The sequence below is a fragment of the Mirounga angustirostris genome, unplaced genomic scaffold (genome assembly GCF_029215605.1).
Source record: "Mirounga angustirostris isolate CCGP_5_RB_7025 unplaced genomic scaffold, mMirAng1.0.hap1 SCAF_14, whole genome shotgun sequence".
Taxonomy (NCBI): Eukaryota; Metazoa; Chordata; class Mammalia; order Carnivora; family Phocidae; genus Mirounga; species Mirounga angustirostris.
In genome coordinates, this window is record NW_026991722.1 from 57,897,155 (window position 1) to 57,910,030 (window position 12,876).

The window sequence follows — 12,876 nt, forward strand, 5'->3', positions numbered from 1 at the left end:
TGTTGCATCACCTTCTACAGTGAGACTTAGACCAAGGGACATAGCTGCCCAACTTCCTCTCTTGGGGGCCCCATCTTCCCTTTCCCCACCTCCTCCTCCTCCTCTCTTTCTCTGTCTCTCTCTCTCACTCATGTGCACACACATACACACACATTCAGATGTGTGGGTTCTGGTTTTATTATTATATTTCAAAGGGCTGAGGGACAGGAACATTCCCAACCAAAACTTGGTCTTGGTGTACATTTTAAATGGTATTTTCCTATGGCCGAAGAGCAAAACAAGTCATTTAGCACGTTGAAAGTGCCTGGCAGCCAATATTAACTGATTCAGACGATCTTATTTCTTCTTTATAGGAAGAAGAAAATCACAAGGGAAACCTTCAAAGGTAAGTAAGACTGATGAAAACAATAGTCGGCTACTGAAATTAAAACCTCTTGGTCTTAAAATTCCATCTTGTTGCCGCAGTCTGTGGTAACACTGTCTTGAGAATGACTTAAAGTAAGACTTCTGAATAAGTAGTTGCTTTATTATTATTGATTTCATAAATATGGCATTTTCTATTATTAGCAATAGAAAGGCCAGAGACACACTGTACTCATGTGGGTGTTAGTGTCATGATGAGAACAGTTACAGTTGTGTATTGTGTATATAAAGGAATGTTATGTCCAGTGGTTTCTGGAAAGTCCACAGAAACCTCCTGCTTCTCATTTAGTCTGGAAAGACTCCCTCTTGATGTGCTGTGAGACATTTTATATACTGTGCATTTAAAGCTCTGCCCGGAGGATTTACTAAAATATTTCCCGGCAGTAAACCTTGAAGTAAATACAAAGTAAGTGATGTTGGTGATGTTAGTTATCATCTATTTTAGGTCATTTGTATGATAGGATATATCTGAAAAGACATATCTAAGCAAATTTGTTTAAACACTAAAAATAGACAACTGAGTGGAAAGATTTCCTGTACACAGCCCCCCCACCCCCCAATCCCCCCACAAATGCTTTTTCTTTATAGATGAACACATGCTATTTCCACCACAGGAAACTTCTCCTCAGGGCAGTCTGCTGTTTCCAGATCTCCTCATCCCTGGTTTCCCTATGAACTTCAAGTCCATAAATTACTGTCTTCTTCCCATTTTGCCCTGTATTTGGTTCATCCAAAACCACCCAAAATGCCTGTGGTGCATTTCTGTCCTTCAGACTCTGTCTTGTCTGGTCATTCTCGGACAGTCCAGCGCCGCATTCGAGAACTAGAGCCTGGTTTCAAATGCACATCTGCCTCTTGCCAGCCATGTGCCCTGGGGTGAGTTAGGTGACACCCTGTGCCTCAGTTTCCTCATCTGTAAACAGAAGGCTTTTCAATTTCTTTACAGCTTAAATGTGTTTCTACACATGAAACAAAGCAATGCCTGACACAGAGTAAACAGTCAGCAAAGTTTAGCTATCTTCACAGAGCTCTTCCCTGCATAGTAGCTCTTATTTTTTTTATCTTTTTTTAAAGTGTATTTATTTTTTGTAGTAATCGCTATACCCAACATGGGACTTGAACTCCCCACCCCGAGATCAAGAGTCATACACTCCACCGATGGAGCCAGCCAGGTGCCCCCTATTTTTTATATTAATTGCTGCTACTAATTTCAAAAGTCATACTTAGAAAAGTTCATCTTAAATTAACTTATATATCGGGGCACCTGGTTGGCTCAGTCATTAAGCGTCTGCCTTTGGCTCAGGTCATGATCCCAGGGTCCTGGGATGGAGCCCTGCGTCGGGCTCCCTGCTCCACATGAAGCCTGCTTCTCCCTCTCCCTCTGCCGCTCTGCCCACATGTGTTCTTTCTCTCTAGCTCTCTCAAATAAATGAATAACCTCTTTTAAAAAAACCTTACCTATCAAAATGTCCAAGGTAAGAACATGTGTTGTCCCCACCATCCCCTTCTCCCTCTTGCTTCTAGCAGTTTCCTGTCTTCCCTCTGGACTTTCTTCTGTGCACCCTCACGTGCTGGCACGTTTCCAATGTGTCCTGGTTTCGTATCTGTCTTGCTTTGGCCATTGCTAAGGCTGATGTGTTCCCTTTCTCTGCCCACATCACCTCTATTCCACGAAATCCATCCAAGGGCTGGAGGCAGAAAGGCCCCACGCAGGTGCACTGGCTTACCTCTGAGGGTAGTTCCTCAGTGGGCAGAAACGGGGCTTAGACGAGCTGTGTCCAAGAAACGCAGAAAGGATTGGGGTTTCAGTACCTACAGAGCACTTCCAGCCCCCAGAGAACAGCGTTCTGAAGCTCATTTTTCCTTTAAGATTTTATTTATTTGAGAGAGAGAGCATGCATGCACTCACAAGTGGGGGCAGGGGCAGAGGGAGAGGGAGAAGCAGGCTCCCCGCTGAGCAGGGAGCCCGACGCGGGGCTCGATCCCAGGACCCTGAGATCATGACCTGAGCCGAAGGCAGACGGTTAACTGACTGAGCCACCCAGGCACCTGAAGCTCATTCTTAATTCAGCAACTCCTTGACTTGGCCAGAGGCTAGAAGAGAAAAATCACACTTACCGGAAATTGACCCATCCCTTCTATTTCTTTTTATTTTCAGGGCTAGTTGTAGCCAGCTTTCTATTATTCACTGGGCCATGGGAGGGTTTGTAGATTATTTCTAACAAAAAAATACCACTAACTTTTGCCCCTAGTGAGAAATAACAAGATAGAAGCCCTACTGGTATCATTTGTAGCCTGCTCTCTTTTACCAGGGTGGCGACCACAATGGCATGTGTCTCCAGGGTGAGGGCAGGCACCCAGGGCTTTGCCTGTTCTGTGGGCCAATCCATGCGGCACACAGACCCCAATTCTGGTCTCACCATCATTAATGGTTTCTGCAGTGAAATGTGGCCCGTGTACTCTCCATCTGGGACCCGTTTGGCAGCACCTGTGCTGGTCTGAAGCCCTAGGTATTTAAACTTCTGTTTGGGGTGTGCAGATATGAATATGTTCTATGAGAAAGTGGTCCAGTTGCAGAGACAGTGAATCTGCGTATGCACCACCCCTGCCCCAGCAGGAGGGATTTCTGGCCAGAGGGTCCAGGCCTGAGCCTCCTTCCTGGCCGCCCCTGCTTTGCCCTGGGTGGGTTGACAAGCTGCCTGAGCGCTCCAGCAACCTCCTCTCTTAGCATTTTGGAATCCCCAACACCCCATACGGTGCCTGCCCTGGCCTATAGGAGGCAGTCAGGAAATTCATACCAAATAGAAATATATTGAATGAAAGCACATATATAGGGAGGAATCTACATCCAAATCCACATCCATCAGGCAGCACTTACCCAAACCTGGCTGTTCCTTTAGCTCACGCATCTTCACCCTCCCATGTGTTTGTGTGTCTGCAGGCATCTTCTTCTTGTCCAGGAATACAGGGAGAGCAAGAACACAAGACAGGCTGGGCTGTACAGGAGGGAGCAGGGGGAGGGAAGAACCGAGCCCTGGTGGTGGATTTCGACAGAGCCGGATGGAGTTTCCGTTTGAAGTCGTTTTTGGAAATTACATGCCCACCTGTCACACCTTCCACCTCCCTTCTTTGCTCCACATCTTCCATTTGGCCTCTGGAGATGGCAGTCAGTACAGTTGACCCCTGAACAACATGGATTGAACTACATGGGTCCACTTAGATGTGGACTTTTTCCAGTAAATACAGGATAGTGCTGTAAATGTATTTTCTCTTCCTTATGGTTTTCTTAATATTTTCTTTCTTTAGCTTATTTTATTACAAGAATACAGTGTTTAATACATACACAAAGTATGTGTTAATAGACTGTTTATCTTATTGATAGGGCTTCCGTTCAACAGTAAGTTATTAGTAGTTAAGTTTTGGGGGAGTCAAAAATTGTACGTGGGTTTTCGACTGCACGGGGATTGGACCCCCTAACTCCTGTTGTCATTCAAGGGTCAACTGTACTTCACTGGAATTAGAGGATGAGGCTGGCGGGAGAACGGTCATCAGGTGATAGCTGTGATGTGGTGGTATCCAACCCCCTCCGCGTATACCATTTGCTGGCTTGGGATCAGGCCGGGGCTGTGTTCTGTCAGTAATGCGAGCACCTACTGCAGTGCCTGGGACTCAGGAAACCCCTAGTAGGTTAGGAATCGGAGGCACTCATCAGCCAGGTGTCCTTGCTATGGAGCATCCACAGGCCAAAATGAAAGCATTCCAAAGTGGGTTTATATTTTATTTTACATTTTATTTTATTATTTCATTTTATTTCATTTTTTAAGCCCCAGGTGATTCCAGTGTGCAGTGACATTTGGGAACCACTAGGTTAAGAAATTCTCTACTGGTGGGTTTGGAAGTCACCTCTCATGTGGGCAGGACACGCGTGCCTGCCCCAGGTCAGAGGTGGCAGGTGAGCACGCTTCCTGGCTGGCAGGCAGCTGACATCGTCTTCTCTCCCACTTTTCCCAGGGCTGTGTCTGTGTCCTCCATGTCTGAGTTCCAGCGTCTGATGGACGTCTCTCCCTTCCTGCCGGAGAAGGGCCTGCCGGCTGCCAGCAACAAGGAGGACATCACCCCGCCCCTGTCTCCGGACGACCTGAAGTACATCGAGGAGTTCAACAGCAAGAGCTGGGACGAGAGGGCCCCAGAGCCCTGGGCAGACAGGACCGAGGGAGGGCGGGCAGGGAATGAGGCCAGTGCCGAGCCTTTCCCCAGCTCTTCCTGGTACCTCACCACGAGTGTCACCATGACCACGGACACCGTGACCAGCCCAGAGCACTGCCAGAAGCAGCCCCTACGGAGCCACGTGTGCACCGAGCAGGCTGGGCTGCGGGTGCTGCACAGCCCGCCCGCCGTCCGCAGGCTGGACAGCATCATGGCGGCAGGGGGTGAGGGCAAGGGCCGGTCAGAGCCTGAGTGCCGGTTTCCCACAAGCAGAGCCAGGGTGGGCGCTGAAGACACAAAGGGGGGTCCCTCAGAACATGTGCTTAGCAGGTGGCCTTGTGCCCCCTCCAGATACCCCCGAGACTATGTGGAGGGAGGGCTGCACCCCCTCGAAAGTGCCCTCTGCACTCCCCTGGGGTTTGTCTCCCCACTACACAGCCTGCAGATGGCCAAGAACATGAGTGATGACATGAAGGAGGCGGCCTTCTCCGTCAGGAACGCCATATGCTCTGGTCCCCCCAAGCCTCCACTCAAGGACATGGCCTGCCAGACCAATGGGTCCCGGACAACGGGGACACAGACCGTTCAGACCATCAACATTGGCCTGCAGACCGAAGCCCTGCGTGGCAGCGCCATCACCAGCAGCCCCCACAAGTGTCTCACGCCAAAGGCAGGGGGTGGTGCCACGCCCGCGTCATCTCCTTCCCGCGGCCTTAGGAGCAGGCAGGTGGCCCCCGCCATTGAGAAGGTGCAGGCCAAGTTTGAACGCACATGTTGCTCCCCCAAGTACGGGTCTCCCAAGCTGCAGAGGAAGCCCCTCCCCAAAGCCGAGCAGCCAAATAGCAGGACCTCCCTGGGGCTGGCTCCAAAGGGGTGCAGCGAGTCGGCCTGGGCCCGCTCCACCACCACACGAGAGAGCCCTGTGCACACCGCCATCAACGATGGCCTCTCCAGCCTCTTCAACATCATCGACCACAGCCCCGTGGTACAGGACCCCTTCCAGAAGGGAACGCGGGCGGGGAGTCGGTCTCGCTCAGCAGAACCTCGGCCGGATCTGGGCCCAGGCCAGGAAACCAGCCCCAATTCCCGGGGACGGTCCCCCAGCCCCATTGGGGCTGGCTCAGAGACGTGGAGGGAGGAAGGGGGAGAGGGCACGCCCTTGAGGCAGGACTTATCTGCTCCCCCTGGTTACACGCTCACCGAGAATGTAGCCCGGATCCTCAACAAGAAGCTGTTGGAGCATGCCTTAAAGGAGGAGAGGAGGCAGGCCCCCCACGGGCCCCCAAGTCTTAACAGTGACAGCCACATGGGAGAAACAGTCAAAGCTGAACCAGGGTCCATTGAGGTAATAAGGCTGAGTATTCCAACTCTCACCCCACCAGCTCTTCTGTTTAAATGCCAGGAAAACATGTGTAAACCTGGGGTTTTGCTAGGTCATCTGATTTCAAGAATCCTTATCCATAATAGGTTCTTGTGAGCTGGGAAGATACAGGGTTTATGGGAGAATGGGATAGGCAGAAACACAAGCCCTGAGCTACTCCTAAAGAAAAGTTCATATTATTGTCCTCAGTGATCTCTTCTTGAAGATGTAGCTCGAGGTTTGATTCAGGTTCTCTGGTCTGGTGTAGGTGATTGATGCTCATCTGTCTATCTGGGCCTTTCACTTGGGGTTATAATTTGCCCTCTTTCTGTGTGAATTTGTGTCCTAGAAAAGTGTATGTGTGAAGTGCGTGAGAGTCCCATCAGGCCTGCGTGCTCCAGATCTTTATCCAGGGCAACACAAGAGGTTGCCGGAGAGGGTGTGATAGTGTGGATACTAGAACATCCTTCATCAGGAATGTACGAGAAGGTCTGGATTCCAATGCTGACTTCAGTACAGAATAGCATTCCTCTGTCTCACAAATCCCATGCCCCCTGCGACCATGAATCTCCCTGGCCATAAAACCAGGTGAGACAGATGGATAAGATCAAAATCCTGCCTTCATACGATGTGATCATTACTATTGTCCCCCTTACATCTCTCATCATCACACTATATAGGACCACACATCCCGGTACCTATTATTACTATGCGATTATTACTACATCCCCCTTAGCATTATTCACCGGTCAGTCAGTGATGAATTTTGTTCTCACACGTTTCCACACGCAGTATGTCCATACCACACCACTTTAAAAACAATCCGCGTTTCCACTTCAGGAATGAGCGAAACAAAGCCTGACGGTAAAGCTGGGACCGAAGGCGTGGGGCTGCGGGCCTGATGCGGTGAGACCGCGCACGGTCCCGTCTCCGTCAGACACTGTTCGGCCCGGGATCCCGCGTGCAGACTGGAGGGTGAGGCCGACTCACCACTAGCCCAGATGGACAGACTCCACACCCGTGGAATCCAGACACCCCTAACCATTCTCCAGGCGGCTCCTGCAGATGGCAAGGGTCGGAGAGGAGAGACACACACTCCTTGGGCTGCAGCCCTGCTCTCCGCCATGGCCCAGGCAGCCCTGGCTTCACAGGTGCGGAGACGAGGCAGGTGTGTTTCCACATTTCCCTGGTGGAGGGGTGGGGGGGTGGTCAGTGGCTTCCAGGCTAACCCACCAAGTGGTAGTCAGCTCAAAATATAGAGTTTAAACCACGTGAGATTGCCAGTGACCTACAGAAATGGCAATTGCCATTTCATTCAACCTAATATTAATAGTATATTGGCCATGTTCTGAACATACGAGTCTTTGTTATACAGTTGTTTACATGCTCTGAGAAGAACAAATACCAAGGTTGAGAGTTCTCGGGTGACAAATGGTGTCTTCTGCGGGCTTCTGTTACCCCTATCCTTCCAGGGGCCTGAGGTAGGTGACTCACTACTGCAGAGGGCTTATTTGTGTGAATGCCCCACCTTCTTCAGGCTCTGGAGGAATCCGGGGAAATGAGGGCTCTGTCCCAAAGCATTAACTGGCTGTGTCTGCAGTGTCCATTAATGTTAGAAACTGAAGAGAAATTAATGTTTAGGAACCAAAAAGGGCTTTGAGTTACACTGCTCCAGGCAATCTATGATAGTAGAAAGACAACCGCTTAATGGCTAAATCACAGCTCCAAGGCATGAAAACAGTTTTATAAGGACAGAACTGTGCCTGTCCCCCTGCCACTTAGGTCCTCTGTAAAGTGTCTGTTTAGATTTTCTTCTCACTGGGTGTGTTTGCTACCAAAGAGATGATTGGCCAAGTTGGGGGGGATTCAGAACCTGTGTGGAGCCCTCACTGGCAGAGAGTAAATGTTGTAGTCTCTTTTTTCCTTTTCTGTTGGAATTTTGCTTCCTCTAGATTCCAGTGAAGTTCTTCCTTGTCTAAACTGACTTCCTATATTAGGCCCATTGGAAATCCCTTCCCATCACTCTATAAATTATGTAGTAAGTAGTTCTGGGTTTTCATTCCAAAATCACCAGAACTAATGCAGATTATCCAACCTGCCCAGAGCGCCTGGCTGTGGGCCCTTCCCTGAACACTCCGCCTGGCGGGGGGGCACAACAGTAAATCTCCTTCGTCTTTTCTCGCTCCCACCCCATGGCTATATTTCTTTTTCTCTTGAAGCTGTAGCACCAGCTCTACCCTGCAGAGAAGCTAAGAGGGGAGTTATGGGGTGAAAGAAAAGAATAATCTGGAAATGCAGTGCTATTCTTCCCTCCCAGGTCTAGTGGACAATACAAGGGGAAATTTTCAGCGTGAGCAATGGCCACGGGATCACTGTGACTAAAACAGACCATTTAATCCTCTGTTTCAAATACAACAGTCATGTGACTTCCATCTCCATGCACGCCAAAGGGTTTCTGAAATGTGAAATGCTAAAGGGCAAATCAGGGAAGAACAGAAAGCAGAAGGGAGAGGTCTGTTGCTATTCTGTCCTGAGAGTCCTTCTGTGCTCCAGACTACCTGGACCCAGGCAGAGAGAGGCCTGTGTATGTGCGAGGGCACCTGCCGGCTTCTGCGGGCCTCACGTTTCTCCTGATAGCTGTCCCTGGACCTGCCACCAGGCTTGTTGACTTTAAACCTTTACTGTTCTTTTTAAAAAAATACTTTCCAACCTACTTGCTTTTCTTTTCTTTCTCTGTCTGTTCTGTCCAGAACCAAACTGTCTTACTAACTGCCCCATGGGGACTCTAGCCCTGCCTGCCTCACGCCGTAAGTGCTTTCTTCCTTCTTTGCACACCGTCTGGAAAGGTCCTCTGTGTAATTTGGGGTTGGTATCTGACATTCAGAAATGAGGCTGAATCATACCGGGTATATCTGCTCTGTCCATAGAGCCCGCCAACTGCTTGCACTGGCCTGGGGTCCATAAAATTCAGGGACTGATTGGTAGGCCTAGACATTCCAGAGATTTCTGCTCTCTCCTTTCAGAGGGGTAAAGGGATATTGGCCAGAGAGGGGACTTTCTCAGGCACAGAGGCCTAGTCTGTGAGCCCAGTGTTTTCCCGGTCAGCCTGCACCTGCTCACTGGTATTCTGGAGGCACATGCACACCACCAGATGCTGTAATGAAGTGTGACCTTAACACAATGAAGCTTTTCTCTCTTTTTCAACAACTGCACCAGAAGGAATAAATCCAAATGTATCTTGTCCTTCCAAGTGATCACCATAGGTGACATAGTAAGCACTCAATAAATATTTGTTGGATGAAATCAACAACAGAGCCATCACTTGTTCCCAAAAAATAGCCTCAGAATTGCCGTCTGAGCCTGAATCGAGGCTGAAAAAATACCAACTTATCATTTGATCAAGAATTAGTCGCCCACCCACCTCACCCACTGGTCTTAACTTGGAGTGCTAAATGCAAAAATGCGATTGGCTCTCAAAGACGGAAAAGATGCTCCCAAGATAAAATGGCCACATAGCCCATTGCAGTAGCCTCTCAGTGAAGGACAAGATCGTTTGCTTGTCTGTGCTCATGTGTTACTAAAGAAAAAGCTCATTCTTGAACCTGTGGTCACACAGTTCTTCCTATAGGGGTTCACACGGGGAAGAGGTGGCACCACACTGTCCAATCAAAAGCCCGTTCTGGTTCAGCATCCACCAGGTGGAAAAGGGCTGCAGTGGTGTAGGAAAAAAACCTACGGTAGCAGCCATCCCAACGTTCAACACCCTGCCACACGTGTAACACACACCACATACTCATAGACAGCACATGCAGCACACAACACTCATGCACAAGATGACCCACAACGCACACACAGCGTATCCTCATACATGGCACATACAACACAACACTCCTACACAACATGATGCTACACATACACAACATACTTATACACTACACAACACACACACAATACAACACACAAATCTTAATACCGGGAGCAGAGACAGAAAAAGTAAAGCGGTGGCAGATTTCCCAAGCCCCGCATCAGTGGTGCATGCTCACGGAAGGGCTGAGGTGAGGGCAGGACAGCTTGCCCCGCCTAGTTTGCATTTCAGCTATTTCAGGCCGGGCTTCGTGGGCGAGGTCTTCCTGGTTGCCATGGTTCCCATCAGCAGAGTGCTTTGCTAATCAAGGCTTCCCCATCCTCTGCTACGACGTGTAGTCACAAAGAGGCCCGGACGGTTAGGAGTAGTCTCCAGTGTTCATGCCATTTTCCGCTGGGCCCAGGGGGAGGCAGGGACCACCTCACTCCATCACTCTTCCAGAAGCACCATGCCGGTGCTCCACCTTTCGCCTTTCCTCTTCCCCCTCTTTCTCCCACTGCTCATCGACACAGCCCACCGTCTGGTCTCTGCTATCACTCCGTGCTCCGCAGACCGTCCTCATCCTGGCCTCTGTGCGCTTGCTCGTCACATCTCTGTCATTCCGCTGCCACCCTTCCTGACAGGCTCTGAGCACCTGTGTTCTCTGTCATTCTTCATTGCAGTGGCTTACCATCTCGGCTTTTTCTCATCTGAGTGTCCCTTGGGCGGCCGGGTTCCACCCCATGGAACTCACCGTTTCCTCACGCCCCCCCCACCAACCTCCCGGTCACCAGCATGCTCCAGGTGTGGGCATCCTTGGTTCCTATCTTGCAGACTAAGTAGCTCGACACTCATTAACACTAGAAAAGGAGCACAGGCCCTTGAGAAGAAGTATGATAGGTGTTTGGGCCCCCGGTTGAGTGTGTCGTGCATGATCTGTTCTCAGAAGGCGTAGGATGCCCGTGACAGAAGCACAAGCACTCTGATTCCACTTTTTAAAATGCTGCAGCAAGGAAGAGTCGTTAAAGAAAACTAGGCCGAAGTTAAAATTTCTGCCTGCAGCATTTTTTCCATGTCGTGGGAGTTTGTTTAACCCACTGCCAGTCAACTTGGAATAAGTAGTAGCAGAGTTTGTTTTAAGGTGTCTTGTTGCTAATGCAGCTGGATAAATCCTGGGTCTCTTCATGGGCCTCCAACAAGACCAAAGCATAGGGAGGCTGGCCTCTCAGGGCTGGGTCACTGTGGCTAGTAGATCATTCAGGAGGGCCAAAAGGTTGGGGTCAGCTGGGTCAGGATGTGACCAGGTGGCCTGTGGCTTTCCCCACCTTCCATCGGCTCCAGCCCAGTTCTGAAGATGATGCATAAACATATCCATCTCACAGCATTGCCATATTTTGATCATAATTTGCTATCTTCTCATTACTGTGCCACTGATCATCCGAGTTGAATTTTTCACTTAACATTTTAAATTATCCTCCCCAAGCAAATATAAATTAACATTCTGAAGTTGCCCCTGATCGATCCATTGCATTGACCTCGAGTCTTTTGAGAAGTGTGTTTGGGGAGAGTCACTCCCCCCCCTCCCGGAGGAACTGTCAGTCTGAGTAACCCTGTCTTTCTCTTTCTCGGCTTTGAAGGAACTACCTTGTTCTGCACTAGCTCCATCCCTAGAACCCTGCTTCTCCAGGCCCGAGAGACCAGCAAACCGTCGCCCTCCGTCCCGTTGGGCCTCCCATTCCCCTACTGCCTCACCGGCTCAGTCACCCGGAGACCCAGCCTTGTTGGAGGAGCTCGGCGACGAGGAGCCACCCGGGGAGAATACACACGTGTGACGAGTGCAAGTTTGCATGGATTATTGGGGAATAATTCCCTGTAATTTGCATAACCACACCGTACTCATCAACCAAGCTCCGCCCACAAGAGGAGATCTAGCTTTCCCAAGGTCAAAGAATGTTTTTTAAAAAACACACAGCTGCTGAATGTCCAACCTGTGAACCTGAGATGTTTCTAGAACGAAACCGTAAACGTGCCTGTAATAACTTAATTTTTTTCATAGCTCAGAAAACTATTTTTGTCTCCATCTTTTTTACACAGTATATTAAAAAAAGCTAGATAAGATATAAATTTAAAAAATAAAAGTTTTAAAGATGTACATTTTAAGAGATTCTGAACGCCCTTGCTCTCAATACTGACTGCCTCTGTGTTAAATTTGCACTGTTACACTTTGGTTTGGTTTATTTCCACGTTGAATTAGACTGTTTTAAGTTAATTTTATTTTGTCAGTGTTTTTGTTTTTTAAGAATTTTTTGAAATGCTTCAGACTGTCTGATTCAATGAACTTTTTGTAGTGAAAGAGCCATGAAGCCAGTCGACAAGACGGAAATCCTCTCTACGGGAGGGGATACACATCTGCATTCTTGCAAAGGTACAGAGTCCTCAGCTGGGCTTACCAAATTCGCTGTATAATCCACATCCTCTACTCGACTTGCACGTCTTTGGGTTCGAAGAGCTCGGGTGCATGTACATATTGCTACTGTGGTCTCACCATCACGTAAGTGTGAGTCATCTGTCCCACCGTAATACGTTGTGAATCCCTCATACTGTACTTTTATCATTGCCCTCTTGCATCGAGATACAACAGCAATGGCATTTTTAAATTATTGTTAATGATGAACTGGCAATATACAGTGTTTATTCAAAATTTTCTTGTTTAAGGAAAAGCACTACAAAAAGTCAGGAGGGTACCACACTGAATCAAAGGATGGTGCCTCGGAGTCTGTATGAGACCATGATGAAGTAGAAATAAAGCCTTTACAAGATGGCGGCCTGTGCCGGGACCTCATGTTTCATGTGCCCTGCATCCTCTCCTAAGGGCTCAAGTGACAGTTTTCCTAGCCAGGGGAATGAGGGAAAGGGGAGGTCCTGCTACTAACACACCTCACCTAATTAACACACCATGAGTGTGTGGTGTGCCACAGCTTCCCTGTTCTCTGTAAGAGCGTCCTGGGGTTGATGAAAAGGTGACTTCGTTGTGGTTGAAAAC

At 49.0% G+C, this 12,876-nt stretch overlaps 1 protein-coding gene across 8 annotated transcripts in view; it reads left to right on the forward strand.

Moving 5' to 3' along the window:
• Window positions 1–12,654, forward strand: part of MTCL1 (microtubule crosslinking factor 1) — a 121,316-nt gene extending 108,662 nt beyond the window's left edge. For 6 of the 8 annotated variants that reach the window (XM_064577906.1, XM_064577909.1, XM_064577910.1 and 3 more), the window contains 3 exons: window positions 354–385; window positions 4,435–5,974; window positions 11,471–12,654. In XM_064577906.1, coding sequence (XP_064433976.1) covers window positions 354–385; window positions 4,435–5,974; window positions 11,471–11,665 — 1,767 coding nt within the window. In that variant the 3' untranslated portion in view covers window positions 11,666–12,654. Of the gene's footprint in view, window positions 1–353; window positions 386–4,434; window positions 5,975–6,829; window positions 7,158–11,470 lie in introns of all 8 variants that reach the window. The other 2 variants (XM_064577911.1, XM_064577912.1) reach the window with 2 other exon arrangements.
• The last annotated feature ends 222 nt before the right edge of the window (window positions 12,655–12,876 follow it).